Source organism: Pelobates fuscus, chromosome 5, assembly GCF_036172605.1.
Source record: "Pelobates fuscus isolate aPelFus1 chromosome 5, aPelFus1.pri, whole genome shotgun sequence".
NCBI classification, from domain to species: Eukaryota; Metazoa; Chordata; class Amphibia; order Anura; family Pelobatidae; genus Pelobates; species Pelobates fuscus.
In genome coordinates this window covers 298,549,959-298,573,376 of record NC_086321.1, presented here as the reverse complement: position 1 = coordinate 298,573,376, position 23,418 = coordinate 298,549,959, and the positions used below count along the sequence as shown (strand labels likewise).

Here is a 23,418-nt window from a genome sequence, read left to right as displayed (position 1 = left end):
TCCAGCGATCGATGCTAGGTTTTTACCCAACTGCGTCCTGTGTGCTTCCTCAGTCGGCGGGGGGTTTACGCTAAGCAGAGGCATTTGCCTCAGTAGGCCACGGCATGTTACCGCGGCGGCCATTTTGTCGGAGCTACATGGCTCCCATCATAGGCGTGCGCACGGGGTGTGCCGGGTGTGCCTGGGCACACCCTAATTCCCGTGGCACGCCTATGTATTGAGTCCTGCAGGAACAGCGTTCCTGCACTTTTATTTGAGCAGGAACGCTGCTCCTGCGGGCACTCAGTGCCCCCAAATGCCCCCTTCCGGCCCCCATGTCCCCCCCCTCACCCAGTCGGATGCCTGTGTCCATCTCAGCCGCGGCGAGGGAGCTGTGTGCTCTCTGCTCCCTCTCGCCGCGCGCTGTTTGCTGATGCTGGGAGCCGGAATATGACGTCCTATTCCGGCTCCCAGCTACAGCAGACAGCCCGCGCGGCGAGAGGAAGCAGAGAGCACACAGCTCCCTCGCCGCGGCTGAGATGGACACAGGCATCCGACCCACTGGACCCCAGGGACAAGTCCACGCCAGCACTCCAGGTAGGGAGGCTGGGTGGACATTTTTGTAATAAAAAAAAATATATATTTGTATGTGTGTGTGTGTGTGTGTGTCTGTGAATGTCTGTGAATGTGTGTCTGTAAGTGTGTGTCTGTGAATATGTGTGTGTGTCTGTAATTGTGTGTGTGTCTGTAATTGTGTGTGTGTCTGTGAATGTATGTGTGTGTCTGAGTATGTGTGTGCACGCGTATATATATCTGTGTGTCAGTATATATATATACACACACACACACACGTGTATATTTTTTTTTGGGGGGTGGGGGTGGGAAAAGAGTTCCCACACTTTATTCCCCAGGACTTCTCTGGAGATGGCCGGATCTCCCTTGACGGCTCACGCAGAGTCGGCGCTATCTGAGTGCCGGCTCTGCTCTTAGCCTCCATGGGCTGGTGGGGAGATCAAAGATCTACCTCACCAACCCACAGCAACACGGAGGGAGGCAGGAGAGGACCCGGGGAGCTCTAGAAAGCAGCTCTGCCAGGTTCCTCTCACGAGGTCTGAGCATTGCCACGGCAACACTCGGATCTCGCGAGAGTTAACTCTAGCTCCGCAGGCTAGAGTTCACTCTCCACTGGACCACCAGGGATGGCACATGGCAGCAAGGATCCCCCCTCCCTACATAAGGTAGGGAGGGGGGGTATTTACTAATCTGCCCCCACCTCCACAATCCCTCCCAACATACAGCCCACACACACACACACAGCACATAGACACATACAGCACGCTCACACACACAGTACACTAGCCGCACCCTCACAAACACACACAGCACCTTTACAAACACACAACACCCTCACACACAGCACACTAACAGCACCCTCTCACACACACACACAAACAGCACCCTCACAAATACGACACCCACACACATCACACAAACGTCACCATCACACAAACGCACACATCACACAAACAGCACCCTCACACAGCACAGTAACAGGACCCTAACAAACACACAATCACCCTCACACAGCACACTACCAACACCCTCACACACAAACAGCACCCACACAAACACCCTCACCCACACATCTCACTAACACCACCCTCACACCACCCTCACAAAGCACACTAGCAGCACACACACACAGCAGTGTATGTGTGTGTATGTATGTATGTATGTATGTGTATGTGTGTATATATATATATATATATAGTAAAAAATATAAAAATAGAATACATATATACACATGCGGCGTGTTTGTGCTTTAGGGTGCACACGCTAATGCAATAGGCTGCGCACGCCTATGCTCCCATGCGCTTGCTTTGCGTCTCTGCTCTTGAGCCCCACTTGCAGCGTTGCGTGGGGGGTTCTACTGGCTGTGTGGATGGCCCTATTTTTTCATTCTCTTTTTATGTGAGGACAGCACAGTATGTATTCTGTAGACATGGGTGTGCTGCTCCCCCTCACTGTTTGTTTGCATTACTACCTACTAATTCCCAGATTTTACTATTTACATGACGTAAAGTCATGATTTTATTAATGACACTGAGGCGAGTATTATGCTATCTCTTTCTTACTTTATTCCTCAGCAGCAAAAAGAAAATGTAAATGAAAAAGAAAAAATGTTTAATATGAATAATATATAACAGATACAACCAGATCTGCCTAGTAACAGGGCAGCCAATCAGCTTATAGGAACAGTCCATAAATGTCTTGCTGTGTACTTCCACTTCCTCTTCTTTGCTTTCTGAACCGAAGACCCAACAACCAAAGAAATATCCACATCAGGAACGAACAATCGCCAACATGGTAAACGTCATCACAACGAAATCAGGCTGTATAAACAGAGAAATAGGTGGTAAAATCCAAACTCCGGATCTGTATGTAACATATCATAACAATTCGACACGTATAACAATATATAAAATATTGATTATACCATATATACCAGTATAAAGACCATACCGTATCCCAGAACATCAAGTGAAACCATGGACACTTACCGTGAGATAGAAGGTCCTCCCGATTGAGCCAAAATTGGAGACCCAACACATACCCAGCGGGTGGGAATAATACATACATAGCGTGTCACATACATATCGTGTCATGACTTTGTCATGTAAATAGTAAAATCTGGGAATTTTATTAATGACACGGAGGCTCCTATTATGCTCGCTCAAAGTTGAGCCACAACTAACGAAGAAACATGGTCAATGGGGCGGAAATATAAATCATGGAACATAGATTCACTAGACCAATCCTCCGCTTTCAAAATATCATCCAGACGACACACCATCTTAGAAGCTTTGGATGCCATGGCTCCTCTGACCGAATGAGCTGAAAATATTGATGTATCAATCCCTGTAGCGGAAAGGAGATTCTTAACCCAACGAGCCAACGTAGTCGAGGAGACCGGTAGAAACTGCGTCCTAAAGGAAACAGTTGGGACAAATTCAACGACCTCAACTGTTGAGTGCGATACAAGTAAACCCGGAGGCAAGCCACCGGACACAGAGCAGGGTGCACTGAACACCTCGGGTAGGCCACCGACTTAGAAGCCGTCTTAGTCCTTCTCAAGATGTTAAACAACACTCCCTCGGTGGTGAAGGATATCGCGTTCCAGTCCAAAGCTCTGACATCCAAAACTCTCTTGCATGAAAGGAGACACAGGAGCATAACCAACTTCAAGGACAATTGTTTCATCGAGAGCTCCTCTTTAAGGGGCCACGACTCCAGCAAGCATCCCAAAACAAGGAGTATCTGGATCTCGGGGGTCTAGAGAAACGGATACCCTTCAACAATTGGCACACAAAGGGATGTTGTCCAACCGGCGATCCGTCAATCCCTAGATGTCCGGCCGAAATGGACGATCTATAAACATTAATAGTGCGGTAGGCCAGATGAGATTCAAAAAGCGTGGTCAGAAAACTAAGCACCTCCTTCAGAGGGGCAGAAAGTGGATCCAACAATCTTCCCACGCATCAGCCAGACCATAAGCGCCATGCGGATTCTAGTTCCCGGTGCCCAGGCACTCTCCAGGAGTCTTGTGTAGCTTGCAGAACGTCCGCGACGTACCAGGGTCCCCTGAAATCAACCAAGCCGTGAGCTGGAGCAGGTCTTGATCCACTAATTCATGCGAGTTCCCATCCGGATCCAGAAGCACATCCGGTCGCATTGCAATCATCCGTGGGAAATCCATCGTCATCTCCAGGAGACGACAGAACCTAGGTTGAGTCTGCCATAGGGGAACTTCTATCACCAATGTGCAATCTTGTCTGGACAGGTATGTCAGTGTACGAGAGATCAGGTTAAATGGGGGAAACGTAAAGGGACGACCCCGAGGCCACGTTTGCAGGAAAGCATCCACCGCCATGGCCGATGGGTCCGGTCTCCAACTGAAGTATTGGGGCAGTTGGGAGTTTAGTCTGGATGTGAACAAATCCAGTTCCAACGGACCCCATAACCGATCTATCTGTCGAAAGGTTGAAGGGAGCAGATGCCAATCCCCTGAGTCTTTCAAGTAGCGTGAATTCCAATCCGCCCATTCGTTGTCCAGTCCAGGGATGTGTTGGACAGTAACCAACACTGCGCAGTGGAGGCAAAACTGCCAGAAGTCCTTTGCCAGGTCCGCTAGCTGTTTTGATTTTGTGCCACCCAGATGATTTATATATCTGACCGCGGACACATTGTCCATGTGCAGAAGAATGCAGCAATTTCCCAGAGTTAGAGACGGGCTGCAAATGATCCCGCCAGCAGTTCCAGACAGTTTATGTGTAGCCTTTACTCAACCTCGGACCATCTGCCACCTGAGGAGACCTTTCCATAGCGAGCGCACCAACCATGTAGGCTGGCATCCGATTCTATCACCACGTCCTGAGCGGATCCGAAGATTGCTCTGCCTTTTCACGCCTCCATATGGTCTAACCACCACAGTAGTTCCTCCCTGGAATCCCTGTCCAGGCTAAATTCGCTTTCGTACGAACTGCCTGACCGAAGATGGGATCCCTTTAAACGTTGTAGGGCCCAATAGTGTAGGGGTCCTGGAAAAATCGCCTGAATCGATGAGGCCAAAAGACCAGTTACTCTCGCCAGTTGTCGTACGGAGAGAGAGGTGGCCCGTAGTGTACGTCTTATTTCTTTCTTCATAACCTTTAATTTGGCCTCTGGAAGGAACAGAAATTGGGCGATCGAGTCGACTTCAAAACCCAGGAATTCTATCTTTTGTAGCGGGGTCACTATGGATTTTTCCCAATTTATGAGGAAACCTAAACTTTCCAGGAGATTCACCGTCCAGTCCAGGTGTCGTAGGAGCTGGTCGGGGGACGAAGACATAATCAGGATGTCATCCAGGTAAATAATCATACGGACCCCCCGAGCCCTGAGGAACGCCACTACCGGCTTCATTACCTTTGTGAAGCACCAGGGAGCTGAAGATAGACCGAAGGGCAAACAGGTAAACCTCCACCGACGTCCTTGCCACGCAAAGTGCAATAAGTCCCCAGTGCTCCTCTGCCATTGGTATGGTCAAATAGGCATCTTTGAGGTCCAGCTTGACCATCCAGTCCCCTTGTCGGAGCAGGTCCCTGAGGCAATGAATGCCTTCCATCTTGAAGTGATGGTAATGGAGAAATTCGTTGAGGTGTTTGAGATTTATGACCGGTCGAACTCCTCCGCCCTTCTTGGCAACGAGGAACAAATTGCTTAGGAACCCCGGGGTCTCGTACGGGATTTCCTGTTTTGCCTGTTTGGCATGAAGTTCCGCAGTAATCAACCCGGACTGCTCTTCCAGCAATCTCAGTTCCTGTGGTATACACATCTGGAAAGGGGGGGACAAAAGATCTAGGCGGAAACCCCTGACCGTATTCAAAACCCACACAACTGTGGTGATCATGCCCCACATATCGATAAATAAAGCTAGCCTGCCCCCCACGCTTGCATGGGAAAAAACACATTTGGTGGTACTTACCATAAGGATGTCTGTACGAGGGCTGACCACGTCCTCCTCGATTCTGCCACAGTCTCCCGCGTGAGGGGAAGAAGGGAGCGGGCTTGTATTCCAGGTAGGCCCGAGGGGCAGCAAGTTAGGTCTGTGAGGGACCTCGAGCTCCACGGCCGGGTGGACAGCTCCTATACCTCCTGGCCCCTTGGAAAACCTTTGGGCCAAAAACTCGTTTCAAGTTGGACTGGGCCTTATCTAGGGCGGTGAAGGTGCGCACAAAGGAGCCTAGGTCCTTAACAAAGGACTCACCGAAGAGCATGCCTTTAGCGGCAGCACCCAGTTCCTTCACCGCTAGGTTTACCAATTTTGGCTTAATCTTGAGTAAGATTGCCTTGCGGCGTTCAGCCGACATGGCTGTGTTAGCGTTGCCGAAAAGGCAAATCAGTCTTTGGACAAAATCAATAAATGTAAGCAGGGTAAACAACCCTGACATCAATAATACAGAGCAAAGGTAAAAATTATACTTAGCTGGTCTGAGGACAGCAGCAAAGAAAGAAGTGGAAGTACACAGCAAGACATTTATGGACTGTTCCTATAAGCTGATTTGCTGCCCTGTTACTAGGCAGATCTGGTTGTATCTGTTATATATTATTCATATTATAATTTTTTTTCTCTTTCAGTTATATTTTCTCTTTGCTGCTGAGGAATACAGTAAGAAAGAGAGAGCATAATAGGAACCTCTGTGTCATTAATAAAATCTGTAGTGTTTGTTTTGTGTTGTCCAGCCCCCCCTTGGGGGGGAGATTGTCTGTTGCAATGTGCCACATCTCTGTATGCCTGGTGTTCAGGCCCCTTATTACTGACTTCACGGTCTTACAATGTCTAATGCCTGAGTGCACTGTATAGGGTGGGTGATGTGTTTTGGCTGCTGATTCCTATTACTGACAGCCAGCCTGATTCCTATTACTGACAGCCACTCACATCCGACCACAAATGGGCCATCCTTTCACTCACAGCTAGCTATCCTGTCACTCACAACCAGTCAGAGTGCTGTCCGATCACTCACAGCCAGCCATCTTCTCATTCACAAATATTTCCATCAGACAGAGGGTAACCCCCCTCTCTATTGGGCTGCAGTGCTTTAAGCTATAGTAAAAATAGTACTTGTCGGGTGACCCCCAGGCGGCCATGCACCCTCTACCTCACTCACCTGTGCTTTTTTTCTTTGTTTATGTGGAACTACTATGGCTGATGTCTCAGCCTTTATGTGCCCAAAGGCCTCCAGGCCTATCTGTGGAGAGATGGTTCTCTCTACCCACTGGGGACAAGCTCCACATGCAAGCATCCCAGGACTGGCTAAGGCGCCACCACGCAATGGCAAATTACCCGCTAGATTGGCTAGACTGGTCCCTGGTGCGGCCAGACATGTTGATGTAGACAACTTCTCAAGGGCCCCTGATTGCAATGTCTTTCATTTATACAAGGCTGACCACTTGTACACTGCTTTCCCGGTGAGTCAAGAAGATGGTAGTCAACGTTTCCCTGGTTGATGCTCTATGTCCCCAGTTGACCCTTGCTGTCGATCCCATGAAGATACTAGATCCTTCAGGATGGCCTCTCTTCAACCCGCATCCCCTCACGCATCCACACTCCTCAGAGTGGACGCTCCCCAGCCACGTTACAGAGTTCCTCAGGTATTCACTCCACCGCCCTTTGGATTAAGAAGTCAGGGCAAGGCTTCAGGCGGGGTGCCCTCCTCCTGCACTACCGGATAAAGTGACACTTACCCCTGACTTTTACCTGGAGTTTGCAACTTTCTGGCATGTTCCGGGATGGATCCGCACAAGGGCCTAGAGCAAGAGAAGCTCCTTGATATCAGCCACCCGCTGACTCAGATTTTTCCGATGGCTGATGATGCTCTGAATGAAAAACGGTGGATGTGCACCTCCTTTGTGAATTGGTCCAGCGTACCATCTGCTTGTGTGGCAACGTCAACGTGGCTTTTCCATGGAACTTTGCATCTGGCTCTTAACGCGCTGGATGACTTGGAGGGCTGGTCGACCGCACAATTTTGGAGTTGATCTCCTCCTATTCCTCCCTGTGCCAGTACCACCTGCTGTTCCCCGGTGATTTGTTCAGGGACTGTGGTTCCTCATCCACCAGTGCTTGATACTTCTTCAGTAAGAGTACTTTATTATTTGCCTGGCTTACCGATTTATGGGCAGGCTGTCTCTATTTTTCAACCTTCGAACGCATTTATTAATGTATCAAGATGGAGGGCATTGATCTCCTAGGGATTTGCTCTGCGTGGTCATTCGGTTCTTGCGTCTTAAACTGAGGGAAGATTCTTTTCTCACTGTGCCGATTCATTGTGATGACAGGCAATGGTCTGGTGGCTACTCCACATTCTGCAGTTTTACCTGCCTTCTATTCAGCCTCTGCTCTGTCCCGTGGTGCTTCATCACAGTCATGATGGCTCTGAGAGCCTGGGGGATACGGTATATAGTCTACCTGGATGACATTCTCCTGATGACACTGGACCCCGTTGTCCTGTGATGTCTTAATGTTCCTAATGGTCCTTTCCAGGATTTGTGGTTCATAATCAACGTGGAGAAGTCCTATCTGGTGCACTTTTGGTTGGTCTGTTTTCTGAGCTTCATCGTGGATTTGACTCAGGTGGTGCTCCATCTCCCTCTCTCCAAGGTGACCACGATCAGGAAGGATGTCATACGCTTGATACGAAGCCCTCGGATCACCTTGAGGACACAGACGATGGGTCTGCCCAAATCCTCCATTTGGGACATCTTCCCAGGACCCATGCATTATTGGGCCCTACTACGCCTGACGGCTCGCTATCTCAGGACTTCAGCTTCCTTTGTCCTGGTTTTGCTTCTTTCAGACAAGGCGAACATGGAACTTCATTGGTGGCTTCGACACATGGGGACCTGGAACAACGAGGCAATTCCGGGTCCCCTCCTGAATTTTTTCCTGCACTAGTGGGACACCAACGATTGACACCTTCTTTCCCAGTGTTTTACGTGTTGGACTTCCTTCGGGGTCCACTCCATCTGGACCTCTTCATGTACAGGGCAAACCGCTTATGGTGTTGTTCCTCATCTGGCTCCTGGTTTTCTCGGGACGTGGCGGTGGATGAGTTCATCCAGGTCTGGCCGTTAATGGGCGCATATACGTTGCTGCCCTTTTCCATGACACATAGGACTTTCCATCAAACCAAGCTACTGAGAGTGTAGATACTCTTGATCGCACCACTGTTGAGGAATCATCCGTGGTTCCCTCTACATCTGAGGTTTGTTGTGCAAATACCTGTTACTGCTTCCTTTCCCCCCTCCCCCCCGGGTTTCTCCTTTGGAATCCGGCTTGAATACCGCACATGTTGATGTTCGAGAGTTGCGGCTCGACAGTTGCCCTTGGAATATTGGACGCCGGGCACTAGGCGATTTATCTCTGCATGTCCAGCAGGCCTGACATTGCTGGTGTCTGGGAGGCATTTTGATCCCTTTGTGGCGCAGGTCGTGGGTATCCTGAACTCATTGGCTGAATTTTTTTTTTTTTTCAAGGTAAGTCTTTCTTGCCTATTTTTGTCTTCCGGTCCACCATTTTGGTGACTTATATTCCCTCTCAGGGCTCTCGGTCTGCAGGCTGCTCGGAGGTATGCCTCTTTCGAGACCCCTGCTTTGCACTATTCCTTTAATTTCCTTGGGCACTAACCGGTTAACAGAGATCGGTTTCCCCAGCTAAGCTGTTTTTTCTCCTCTGTCTCGTGTCTTCCCCTTGTGTCTCAGATATTCACACTGTTGACGTGGAGATTTTATTCTTTCTTCCTTGACGGTGTTTAATTTTTCAGTATCGCACGGAACAAAGTTTATTTCTCTGTCTGTGTTGTACTCTAATTTTACGGATGGGCCACATCTCTGGGTGGCTTGTTGTCTTAGGGCCTATATCACTGTGACTTGGTCTCTTAATTTCTCTGCCCATGGGGGTCTATTGAATTTATGTGTTTCCGTGTTAGGCAGTCTATGTCTCTCTGCCTCTGCAGGCATGGAGAGATCCTTCGGGGCACTGCAGTATTGGTGACTCTGGTATCCGGTGGGTACCTTACGGATATTCTCTGTAACGGATCGCCTGGCACCCAGACTGGGTACCTCCGTTAAAGGATCCTCCTAGCGCTCCTGAGGACTTCAAGCACTGCAGCAGACACCACAACCACCGAATCTGAGAAGCATAGGAATCCTCTCTAGCATATGAATGCTGTATACAGCCGAATAGGAAAAACCATGTGAATAGGTTTACACTCCTAGCAGTCAAACTGGAACAGCATACAATAAATCCTCCCCCAATAATGAGACAACACTTCACTTTGAGGGTTAAACAGGAACTGAGGTGCTGGCACACCCAACTTTCATAACTCTAAAACCATACATCACATTCACATAAAAATACATATCCACAATCAATCCATTCAGGGGAACAACATATTAAAAAAATGGCATGAATCAGACCAGGGGTTCAAAAGTTAGTAAAGTATCTTTTAAAACCCCTGCCAGCATGGCTTTCCGGCTCAGACCGGTTTTACAGAGCCTTCTCTCCTGGAGAAGTAATCCAATTACCTCCCAGGACAGAGACAGACTCCATTGAGCACATGGGGACACAAAGACAGTAAAACACTTTAAAATACATAAATTCACCTTTTACACATAACACACAGACATTTCACATATCCCCAGATAGCTGGGATCTGAGCGCACAAAACACAAAACTACCGAATAGCGCGCAGATCCTATTCACACAGTTCACTTGCCATGGAGCCGAAGTCTTTAACTACACGAATGGGCTCCATGGCATAGCTATCTGGGTTAACACATTCACATAAAGTCTGGTCCATAGTCCAAAGGCAAGAGGCGGGCAAGCAGCCCCCTCCAAGGACACGTGGCGAGGTCGGTTTCGCCACATTCTCCTAGCCGCAGATTGGTCTAGTTTCATGCGTTTTATTTTTGTCCGCTCTCCAATGTTTCTTTTGCGTTTATGTCTGGGCATTAAAATCGCAAATATGAAGCCTCCTGTCTTGCCATAAAATTAGGGATTATTCTAGCCTTGGTGAAGAAATAATCTAAATTTTATTAAAGACAGGAGGCAAATATTTCACCTCTCCCCCTCCCCCGCCCTGTTTGTTTTGATGTTTCCCTCCCTGGATTGTTAGTTATTTTGGGGGTATTTGTTGTGATTTTGTATTGTTTTTACTGTGATTTGGTGCTAATTACCTGTTTGAGTGTATTCATTATGGCTTAACCTACTGCAGTATTAATGTGTTTTGTATGACATTCTGCCTTTTCACTTGCAGTATAGTTGGGATTTCTTCTGGTTCTGGTGGTTTCTTGTTTGATTGTACCTGCTACATATTGACTCAGTTGGATTTCATGCTCTCCTGCTCCACCTCCTCAAAGAAAGATGGTTGTTTCTGAAAAGTTATGTTAAAGGAACACTATAGTCACCTAAATTACTTTAGCTAAATAAAGCAGTTTTAGTGTATAGATCATTCCCCTGCAATTTCACTGCTCAATTCACTGTCATTTAGGAGTTAAATCACTTTGTTTATGTTTATGCAGCCCTAGCCACACCTCCCCTGGCTATGATTGACAGAGCCTGCATGAAAAAAAAACTGGTTTCACTTTCAAACACATGTAATTTACCTTAGATAATTGTATCCCAATCTCTAAATTGAACTTTAATTACATACAGGAGGCTCTTGCAGGGTCTAGCAAGCTATTAACATAGCAGGGGATAAGAAAATATTAATTAAACAGAACTTGCAATAAAGAAAGCCTAAATAGAGCTCTCTTTACAGGAAGTGTTTATGGAAGGCTGTGCAAGTCACATGCAGGGAGGTGTGACTAGGGTTCATAAACAAAGGGATTTAACGCCTAAATGGCAGAGGATTGAGCAGTGAGGCTGCAGGGGCATGTTCTATACACCAAAACTGCTTCATTAAGCTAAAGTTGTTAAGGTGACTATAGTGTCCCTTTAACTATTTCTTTGCTGCTGGAGGTTTCAGTAAAGAAGGTAAAGCAACTATTTGCCTCCTGTCTTTTAAAAAATTCTGATTATTCCTTCACCAAAGCTAGAATAATCCCTAATTAATATTGTTTTCACTGTACAGGTTTCGGCCCATTTGGTGAACATGAGGTGAATAGTAGTTGGGTTGCTGTGCAGGTGAGTGATGACGGTTTAATTGTCTTATTATATAACATTTCATATCCGAATGTGCAGTAAATACTCAACTCGTTATTTAAGAATTCATCACAAAAAAACAACCAATATGATGAATTTGTAAATAACCATTTCAGTAGCAGTGACTTTGACTAATTTAAAAAGTGAAAAATTATTGTAGCATGTTCCTTTTAAAATTAATATTACAGAGGAGAACCTTTCAATATTGCTATAGATGCTGCTTGAATGTTGTTCCCAGAGTAAGGATAGTTGGTTAACGAGTAAAAATGAATACCTTTACGATCACGTATTCTGCAATTTAGTGCATATGTGACATTTCATTATGTATAGATAGGTTCATTCAATCCCTTAAACATGTATAGCTTTTTAAGCCATTTTGGATTTCTCCAAAATCTTTTCTCACCCTTGATTGGATTTGGATTATGTTTGCACCTTTTTTTTTTTTTTTTTGGCAGTTTTTGTTATCTTTCATGTTTTTAAAATAAGACAAATGAGTACTAGTAGAAAAAAAGGATATTTGTGACAGGAGTTTTACCTTGGCATCCCTGATGGCATCAACAAAGAGGCACCTCCTATCTAGTTGGAAACCTAATCTATTGTAAGGTTATCTGTGGTTGTTTACAGTTTACATCACTTTTTGTGTTTATTTCCAGCAATTGTAGATTATGCTAGCTTTAGTGTACCTATAAGCTTAATTTGATTAATGACAGGAGGCGAGTATTTGCTTAAGTCTCTCTTTACTAGAACTCCACAGCAGCACAGAAAAAAGTTAGGTGCTATAAAACTCCCCTCCTCATGCATCATTTCCTCTTTCAAGCTGCGACCAAAACGGAATAAAGGCAGAAAAATTTAATGGGGAAGAAACAAAGTATCTTGATGAATACAGCAATGTCCACCCTCCGAGAAGAACTGCCACACCAGATTGTGTTGATGGACTGTAAACTGAAACGAAAGAAAAACAGAATCGAACAGGTTGATTATCCAATTAAATGTACTCTGAAGGGGCGTGGCCTGGACGTTGATGGCGCCGGTCGCACACTAGGCGAGCTCCAAGGCCTAAACCGCCATAATTAGCCAAATACTCCATAATCACAGAAATGGTGCGGACAAAGAAACTCACCGGAGCCGGGAGCACGACCTCGGGATCACGAGACGCTGCACGGGCACCCTGGACGACTTTATGAGCACCCCGGCGTGACTCCAAGGCACAGCGCCATCAGACAACATGGCGGCGGTCTCCCCCAGTGCAACCAGCGGGGGGGACTCCATGCCCGACCTCAGCCCAGACGAAGCCCTTCAATCCATCCGGGCTGAACTCGCCAGGATAGGGAGCAACATGCTCTCCAATGCGGACACCGGGGCCTTGGTCCGGGAGATAAGGGAGGCAGTCCGGGAAGATCTGCAGGGCCTCCGCACAGACCTCACGGCCCTCACTGAGAGAGTTGATGCAGTGGAGGCAGAGGCACGACTCTGCTAAAAGCAGCATAGAGCAGCGGAGACAGCGGCCACCCGACAAGGCAACATGCTGTTGACCCTAAGACGCCAGGTGGAGGACGTGGAGAACCGCAGCCGGAGGCACAACATTCGAATCAGGGGCCTACCGGAGCCAGACACGGAACCCCTGGTAGTCTCACTGAAGCACCTCTTTTGCCAGCTCCTGGGTCCCGATGCAACTCCCGACATCCGCATAGATCGGGCCCACCGCGCACTGGGGCAGGCCAGACCGGACGGCAGACCTAGGGATGTGGTGTGTTGTCTCCACTCATTCCCGCAGAAGGAGCAGATCATGACGGCGGCCAGGAACCTGCCGACCGTCAATTTCAGGGGAGCTGAACTGGCACTTTTCCAAGACCTTTCTGGCCTCACGCTGGATGCCAGAAGGGCGCTGCGGCCTATCACCACGGCCCTACACGACAAGGGGATCCCCTACAAATGGGGGTTTCCCTTTAGCCTACATGCACGACAGGGAACCTCTTGGCACACGCTCAAGATGCCAGACGACGCCCCGAGATTTATTAGGGCGCTTCACCTTCCACCCACCCGAATCCGCAACTGGCTGCTAGAGGAACCCCTGGGCCCAAGAAGAGGAGAAGATGCAGGCCTGCAGCCCTCCGCTAACAACCTGGGCCGGATGTCACCGCCATGCCGCTGGGGAGGACCAGCGGGGGCGGAGGAGTGAACTGGGACTTTGGCCCTGCATCGGAGCGGACACCCCACGACCCCCCTGCATGATCTGTAGCTATTGATGGGTCTCTCCCCCCCTTCCCTCCTTTCCCCCTTCCCTCCTCTCCCCTCCCTTCCCCTGCCTCTTCCCGCCCCCCCTCCATGTCCCCCCCCGGGTGGGGAACATTGGTCCGGAGGCACCCTTGGACTAAGGTGGTGCTGACCCGGAGGGAACGGACCGTTGTACTTGCGCCTGGTGTGGGTGGGGGGGTCGGGTTTGGGGGGGGTTTGCTGCATAATGCATTCTGTTCGGGCCCGGTGCACCGTGAGCGGAAGATTGACCACCAAAGTAATAGCCCGGTGCACGGGGGGGGGACACACTGACGTGGGCTTGGGAGTTGGCAGCCCTGCTGGGGGGGGGTCTGGCCCACATAGACCACCCATAAAGGGAACACATAGCAGCGGAGGGACATGTGGGGTACACTCGTGATGCAGAGACCGGATCCCACCAGGGACCCTTGCCCGCCCGCAATGCTCCCACACATATAGTCCCGACTACTAACCGCACTCCCATAGTATACATTCGAGGGGAATACACTATCCAGTAGGACGGTGACGGCCATGGACGGCTGACGACGCTCCTATAGGACCTCAATACCTCACACGACAGTTACGGACCTAGACATAGGGTGACGGACCCTTGACTACAGTCACGCTCCACAGGCAGACGCACACCTGTACAGGTACATAAGGTGTGACCTAGGGACGACCGACAACAGTTGGACTGATTCCCCCGGTGCACATCAGGTGCGTTGAGTCACTACCGGCACCTCACAACTCGGACGAGGTGTGCGGACAGGGGGTAAGTGAAGCCGAAGCCTGCGGGCCGACTTCTAGCTGCGGGAACTGGTCGCCGCCGGGACCTGACTCTCGTCTGGCCCTCTCTCTCGGCCCCCCTGCCTCTCCCTTTCTCTCTCACTCTCTCTCCCCCTCCCGCTCTCTCTTTCTTCCTCTCTTCCTCTCTCACTTCCCCTCCTTTTCTCGCTCTCCCTCTCTCTCTCTCGTTCCCCTTCTCCCCCTCCACGTTACCCGCCTGCCCTTCCCTACCACAGCCCGTATCCGCTGACGATGCCCGGTCAATTTCAACAGGCAGAACTCTGCCTGTGGTCAAACAACGTTCGGGGCCTTAACGCACCGGAACGACGCTCTCACCTTCTACGCACTCTGTGGGCGGCACGCGCGTCGATCGCATTCGTCCAGGAAACTAATTTCCAGGGGCGGGGTGCACCGACGCTGCGGGACGCCCGCTTTCCAACTGGGCACTTCGCCAACCATCCACGCACTAAAAAGGCGGGGTTGGCAATCCTTATAGCCCGCACGGTACCCTTTCAGAGCCACGCCGAATTGGCAGACCCGGAGGGCCGCTACATATTTGTGAAGGGCACGATCGCCGGACACCTCTACACCTTAGCGTGTGTCTATGCGCCCAATACGGCGCAACATAATTTACTGGCACGCACACTACGCGCCCTGGAGCTTTCGAGAACGCATGTTGATCCTGGCGGGGGATCTCAACCTGGCCCTGGGCCCATGCCTGGACACGTCCATGGGAACCAGCTCCTTACCAACCTCATACCAACGCAAGACCCTCATGGCCCTCAAGAATTCGGGGTTGGCAGACTCTTGGTGGGTGGCCCACCCGCTAGTGAGAGACTATTCATATTACTCCACAGTCCTCAACCGCTACAGTCGGTTGGACTATATCTTCCTCCCCATAGAATATCTCTCACGATCTCCTTACTCAACGCCGACCTGAAGCTGTTTACCAAAATTCTGGCCACGCGGGTGGGGCACGTACTACCGGACCTAGTGCACCCCGACCAGGTGGGATTCATCCCCGGCAGGGAGGCACGCGACAATACCATCAATACCCTCAACGTGATCCACCTGGCAGGAGGCAGCCGGCGGGGGATCCTCCTCTCGACCGACGCTGAGAAGGCGTTCGATCGGGTGGATTGGGGGTTCCTGCTGGCGACGCTCCGTACGATGGGATTCGGGCCACACATGCTGACCTGGATAACTGCCCTTTACACAATCCCGACAGCCCGCCTACGCATAAGAGGAGCCTTATCACAGCCATTCACCATCCACAATGGAACGAGGCAGGGGTCCCCCCTGTCCCCCCTCCTGTTTGACCTCTCCCTGGAACCATTCCTGGGGGCGGTCAGACGGGACGGGGGAATCACGGGTCTCGTCTACAATGGATTGGAACAGAGAGTTGCAGCCTACGCGGATGATCTCCTCTTCTTCCTTGCCAACCCACTCATCTCGCTCCCAAACCTACTAGAGAGGTTCCGGGAATATGGACTCCTTTCTAACCTCAAGCTCAACGCCGGTAAATCGGAAGCCTGCCCACTAAATCTACCTGCCGCGGACACAACTCACCTCTGAACGCAGTATCCATTTAAATGGTGTGCAGACAAGATCAAATACCTCGGCATCTGGCTCACCGGAGACATAACTCGCCTCTTCCATGAGAACGTTATACCCATTCTCCACATGCTGCAGCACGAAATGCTGAAATGGGGTGGTCTGTGAATCTCCTGGTTCGGGAGAATCAATGCACTGAAATTAAACCTCCTTCCACGACTTCTCTACCTCTTCCAAGCCATCCCGATCATGATACCCAGGTCCTTCTTCCAGACGCTCAACACGGAGATGATAAAATTTGTATGGAAGACGGGACGGCCTAGGGTTAACGGGGCACTCCTTTCCCTGCCCAAAAGAATGGGGGGCTTCGCACTCCCCTCGATAATTCACTATTACAGAGCCACCCACCTATTACGGCTGGTAGACTGGCACGCATTAACCTCAGACAAACTCTGGAGGGACCTGGAGAATAGCCAAGTGGCCCGAAAACTGCCATCCGCAGTCTGGACAACGCACCCCTTACAGGATCCCAATATGATCCAAAATCCGTTTATGCGGGCCACGATGCAAACATGGATTGCCACCCGCCTGACAGGCGGACTCACCACGACGCCAGGTCCTCTGACAGCTACAACCCGGACATCGCAGGTGGCCTGCGACCCGCGGATGTGTCGGGATTGGGGGGCTCGGACTGGACCTATATGAAGCAACTATGCTCCACGATGGGATTGAAAACACTGAGGGAGCTGATCCCTGAGGGCACCATCTCAATAATGAATAGGTTCCGCTACCATCAGATCCAGCACTTTTACCAATCTGCGACTGGCAAACACCTGTTCCACAGAGAACTGACCGCCTTCGAACACGTGCATAGCTAGAGACCGACAACTAAAAGGAATCACGCAGCTCTACTCTCTGCTGCTCACGACCACGCCACACGCACCACCGCGTTATATGTCCCGCTGGGAACAAGCTACAGGCCAAACAATCACAGACCAACAATGGGAGAAGATCCACGTACTGGCGCACCAGGGCACACTCAGCTCAAAAATTCAAGAACTCCATTACAAAATTATGGTCAATTGGTATAGGACTCCAGCGAAGCTACATCGCATGAACAGAGCAATCCCCGACATTTGCTGGAGGTGCGGAGCCGAAGGGGGTGACAGACATCCACATCTGGTGGTCGTGCCCCACAATCCAGCAGTACTGGAGGCAAATCCACTTCAAAATCAAGAGCATAGCGGACCCGGACCTGCCGTTCCAACCCCTACCGATGCTCCTCCATCACTCCACACGCCCCATAGCCACTTACAAGCGCTCCCTAACACTTGCTTAATGCGGCGAAGTCTCTCATCCCCACCAAATGGCGCGCGGCAGAGCCGCCAACTCTAGAGAAGTGGATGGACCGGGTAGAGGACATATATAGCATGGAATCCCTATCGGCGTCGCTGCACGGGAGACAAATGCGCTATCACCTGGTTCCCCTGGTGCACCTATATAGCTCAGAGACAAACCACATCGGCCTAGGACGGAAACCACCTGGAAGCGGAAAACTAGGGAAGCACTTGACACCTTTTTTTTTTTTTTTTCTCCCTCTCTCCTCTTCTCTCTCTCTCTCTTCCTCCCTTTTCCCCCTCTCCTCTTTTCCTCCCCCCCCCCCCCCCGCCTCCAACCCAGACCCTCAGCCCCCTTCCCCCCTCGCCAATCGGGAGACCACAGGCACGGCGGCGACAGACAGGGGACGCGAGGGGAGGGGAGAACCCAGAGCCTACATAGGCGAACCAGTGGGGGGTGGGAGGGAGGGGCTCACCAGAGAGGGATGCACACTGAAGTTGTACCCCAGGGATGGGAACAAAGCTATGTCTGGGGGGTGGGACAGACGGACGTCACCCACCAGATGCTCTGACCAACCCGAACAGACGCACAACCAAACAAAAACCAACCAGGGGGACTGGGCCCCGGGCTGCCCCGCCCACTACTAACAGCTCCCTAGACAGCCCCACATGACTGCAACGTAAACGGACCACTAGGCACGATACAACTGAGGAGTCACCACCCCAATCTGACGAAATGGAGGGAACTTTCCATACGACACTAACCCGACCCCTAACCTACATAGACCAAACCCCCCTCACCCATACAAGTAGCCTAAGACTACGCTCCATTAGAGCACGACAGGACTCAAGGACATCGGACCACCAGGAAGTCAGCTCACGGCTAAAAGACTTCTCCAAGTAGGGCTTTAATGCATTACATGTTACGCTTGATTACAAGTTACTAGTCCCCCATGCTCACTTCCGAAGTTGGCCAGCAAGAACCCTATGACAAAACATAATGTACGGGACCACTCATACAGCGTACAACTTGGAATGTATCCCTTTCCCCATCCTGTACCCCATTTACTTTATTGTCTCGCTGGGGAGGGGAGTGGGGGGGACGACAGAAAATATGTCCATGCATTTGGTAAAGTAGAATTACGGTTATTTGAATATACTCTATGTGAATACACAGTGCAGAGGGGAAATCCCGCAATTGCAGTGATACCGTGCTCTCAACCTGCAGACAAACTACGCTGCCCCTCACTGTTAACTGTTAATGGTGTTATGTTTGTTTAATTGTTTGTTTATATATTTTCAATTCCACGGCATATCAAGTGACCTTAAATGCCCACCCTTCTGTAAGGCCTAGCTGGCAAGTGGATTCTGCCTCCCCATACGATCCTTCCCGCACCCCCCCTTCCCTGCACCCCCATGTTGAAGTAACAGACCAATCTTAGCACTGTGGGCAACAGCCTCTGGCGACCCTGCCATGACATACTTATTCTTAGTTATATACAAACGCGCCACAAAGACAGTTGGCATCCTCTACTACAACGTAACTACTTGCACTGCCCATGTTATTACCCCCCGGAGCGAGAAGCTCTACACGCTATGTTTGCATCATATGTTACTTAACCTATATAACCTGTTTCAGAAAAAGTGTCAGCTGACCCTAAGAGTTTATTCTTCACAGTTTACTTAACATGTGATAACCCCAACTTTTATACATATGTCTACGCTTGTTTTAACTCTTTACTTTGTGAAACTTACTCATCACCTGTCTCAATAAAACAGAGATTGACAAAAAAAAAATGTACTCTGAATAAACATGTATGTACCCATTGTAGCAACCAAAATTACCTTAATATGTAGATATCCCAACCCTACTTATGGAAAAAAGACATAAGAAACAAGTGACCGGTAGCAGAGACAACAAGCAGAGTTGCATACGTACCTGATTAATCCAAACTATTAAAATTAAACAAGGGAGGGATAAGAACGGGTGGGACATACTCGCCTCCTGTCATTAATAAAATTAAGATTATAGGTACACTAAAGCTAGCATAATCTACAATTTTACAACATGACAGGAGACTTCATATTTGACGCTCAGTCAACAAATCCAACGCTGTTTGTTTCGCTGGTACCTATTCCGGGAGATATCAGAACAATCCTAAATGGACTTTCCAACTGTGGTAAATGACAGTAGACGGATCGATGAAAATGCTAGCTGACGAAGCATCGCAAATACGGAAAAAAAACACCATTGGCTGATACATCCATTGTACGTGGGGTTGCGACCTGTTTCCTAGCAGTCGATCCATGAGCTGCCAAGCTGACCTATTAGCCATTTTCCTGTAGTTGTAAAATGTCGAAGGTCATTTGCGGACTTAGGGCCGCGAGAAGGAACTGCCACCATGTCTCAACTCTTGAGGTGGCTCCTCCGATCGTGCCAGGGTCATCCGGCGATGTGGCATGGCAGGTAAATCTCCAATCTCAAGGAATGTGCCACCACCAATTCCCTAATAGAACCGAGAAGGATGTTTCATTCCCTCCTGGCCTACCCGGTGAGATGACTCATCCGAGAATAAATTCATTATGCAGGCAAGAATGTGGTCAAACTAGCCGTATCCTAAGTGATTCCAATATTCCAAATGGACTGTACAATCCTCGATTGCGATAGAGAAAAGACTCCAAAAGGACTTCCAATCAGGGTTCCAAACTGAACTTGTGTGGTTGAACGGTGGTCGACTATTCTGGGAATAGTGAATCCCAGAAATATTCAAAGGGATGGGAAACGTAAACCGAAGTTGAGATTCCCATCCAGATGTCATTGTCTAGACTGGAAGATTGATAAGACGTACGGATCCAATGGTGATTGGGACCTGTATAAACACTAAGAGTCCTCACGTGCTGTAGTGAGAGAGTGAAATAATCTGATTACCCGTAGTACGATCTTGTTCCATGCCCGACCTGTCAAAATGTGTGTAGGGGTTCCTGGTCTACTCGCCACCTACAAGATTGGGTATAATATAGTGAGACCTCTAGGTCCCTGTACCCCTGACTGTCCGGGCACGTATCTCCCAGAGTAGGCCCCGGGTCAAGAGACCCAGGAATGTGTGAGTTTGATAACCGAAGTCAAGGTCTCCCTATAGAGGGATACCTCCCTTCTTAGCTTGGAGTCCCGCAAACACATAGCATTCTCCAATACGCAGGCAAGGCGTAAAGTCCCTTCGCTTACGACAGGTGACTCCAGAGAGCAGATATAACACAAAACAAGGGTCTAGCTTCAACCATCCGAATCATGTTTTGTCCCGTTTGAGAATGTCGGCAGCCCTATCTGAGTCTGCTACACATCCTGAGCCGTACTCCAGCGGTAGGTTGCGACCCGACTTTCACGTCCGTGTAGGAGTCAGGCACACCGGGTTCCTCCATAGAGTCTTGTAGGTCTTCTTGATGGTAGTTGAAAAGGTGGGTTAGCGAGAACCAAAACCAAGATGGCTCCCGTGAATGATATAGAGTATAGACGGAGGGCCCTCCATCTCCGAACCATGTTCTCCAGATATGTGCCCAGAGGAGTAGGGGCAGTCCTGTCATGATCAGATTGTAATGACCAGGGAACTCAAGTCAACCGGGGTTTCCCATCTTTTTATGTGATCCATGCAGACCGGGTAATGGGCCTTCCCTAGTCTTGTTACCCAAGCAAGGCAGTGCCCGTTTGCTCCATGATATCTAATGTCATCTTGATATGGGAAAAACTGTCTGCGCAGTTTGCTCCGGATATCTAAAAAAGAATGCAATTGTCTGTTTTATATAGCGCAGAATATACCAAAACCTGCACTCTTGTAATACCTGAGACTCATCCGTTAGCCGTACCGTCTCCAGGAGTGTGTTTAAATAAGCAGGAGTCTGGATCCATTACAGGAGGTGAAAAAGAGGGATCCAGTCTAAATATGTATATCCTGCATGATCAGGCAGCACTCTATAAGGAAATTGGTAGCACAGTCGTTGGGTCTAATTGAATGCAGGAGAGACGCCCCTCTATGCAGTCATCGTTGTCCTGTACAGGTACAAGCCTGTGTGATGAACAAATGGACGGCACCATAGTGCGTTGAGTATATAACAGCCTGTGTGTGTGTGTGTGTGTGTGTGTGTGTGTGTGTGTGTGTGTATATATATATATATATATATATATATGTGTGTGTATATATTTATAATATAGAATCTGTGGTATCTCATGATTGCTATATATATATTTACCCTGAGCAGGGTGGATGGGCCCTCCCAGACCACCAGCGAACAAGGCTGTGGTCTGAAGTACGCCCTGACTATAGAGGGGGGAGCCCCTCAACGGACCTCCACCGAGAACGGTACTGGCAGAGGAGGGGCCGCGCGCGGTCGCACACACGTGGGCAGAGGCGGCCTCAGTGAAGCTGCCACGTGGAGGAAAAGATCTGGCCGCCTGGTACTCACGCTCGCTCGCAAGTACCCCTGCGGTCCCAGATCTCGGGGGAACGGAGGAAGCAAACTTTAGCTGGTATGCCTCTGAGGTAATCGCATACCGGGCTAAAATGGCTTGTTTTACTTTACCATAGTCTCTACTGTCCTCATCTGGCACAGCCCGGTAGGCCTCCGCTGCGCGACCAGATAGTCTCCCTGCTAATAGAGGTACCCGACCCACCGCGCTGATGTCGTGTAGTTGGCACAGCCTCTAGAAATCTTGCAGGTAGTCATCCACATCACCGTCAGCTTCTGTATAGCTCTTCAGCCGAATTTTGGCTTTCCCTGGAATAATGCTGACAGGAGTTGTGGCTCTTTCGCCGGCTCGCTGATTTGCTTGGAGTCTGACTACTAGGTACTCCTTTACGTCCGCCATCAGTCGGGACAGTATCTCCACAGGGGGGGTCTCTGGATAAAAGGCTAGCCTGCTCCTCATCTCCCTATTAAATTTGACTCCATTCACCAGTTGTTCGTATATTTTGACATATTTACCGAACAATGGTTTTATCCGAATGGTTTGTTCCGTTGAACTGCTGCTTCTCTTCTTTATTTGTGTGGTTACTGACGAACGCTGATTTGCTGTTTGAAATCCCACTTCTGCCACCAATTGTAGTGGAGAGGTAGTATAATCCACAGTATCTCCGCTGCGTAACAGGAACAGCATAAAATCATCCAGGCAAAATAAGTACAGCATACAATAATCCCAGTAGCGTTGTATAAATTCTTCCTTCCCAAGATCTAGACGACAAATAGGCTGGGAGTCAACTGAGGTTTTAATCACAGGTCACAGTATTTGTGATTCCCCATGCAAGGGGTTTCCTTACTGACTTTACAGGGGTTGTACAGTAGGGAACTACATGGGGAACTTAACAACCAAGACCTTTTTCCCATCATGCACTATTGTACGAGAGGTATACTCCCACTACAATATACAGTTAAGTGGATTATCCCTCCGTGCAGCAGAACTGACATTTCACATAAAAATACATAACTTTTACATTATTCATGCTATATTACCGAATGACCTTTCGGCAGATAGCTGGGGTCTGAGTGCACACTTCGTGAAAGTACCGCTCAGATCCTAGAACATTTAGCCAAATGCCGCATGAATTACATTTCAACATACATTTTGCATAAAAGACACGAATCCACCCGTGTGGATAAACTACCGAAAGCACGGTACTCCCGAACGGCCTGGAAGTCCAGTGGTATTCGTGCCGTTGAGTAGCCGATTTTAGTTCCAGGCACTCGACGACAAAAATACCACTGGGCTAACAAAGG

The 23,418-nt window shown here is 49.3% G+C and overlaps 1 protein-coding gene across 2 annotated transcripts in view; it reads left to right on the top strand.

Moving 5' to 3' along the window:
• Positions 1-23,418, top strand: part of PGPEP1 (pyroglutamyl-peptidase I) — a 261,041-nt gene that overhangs the window by 54,021 nt on the left and 183,602 nt on the right. The window contains exon 2 of one of the 2 annotated variants that reach the window (XM_063455485.1): positions 11,652-11,704. The exons of the other annotated variant lie outside the window; for it this stretch is intronic. Coding sequence (XP_063311555.1) covers positions 11,652-11,704 — 53 coding nt within the window. The remainder of the gene's footprint in view (positions 1-11,651; positions 11,705-23,418) is intronic. 2 annotated transcript variants of the gene reach the window in all.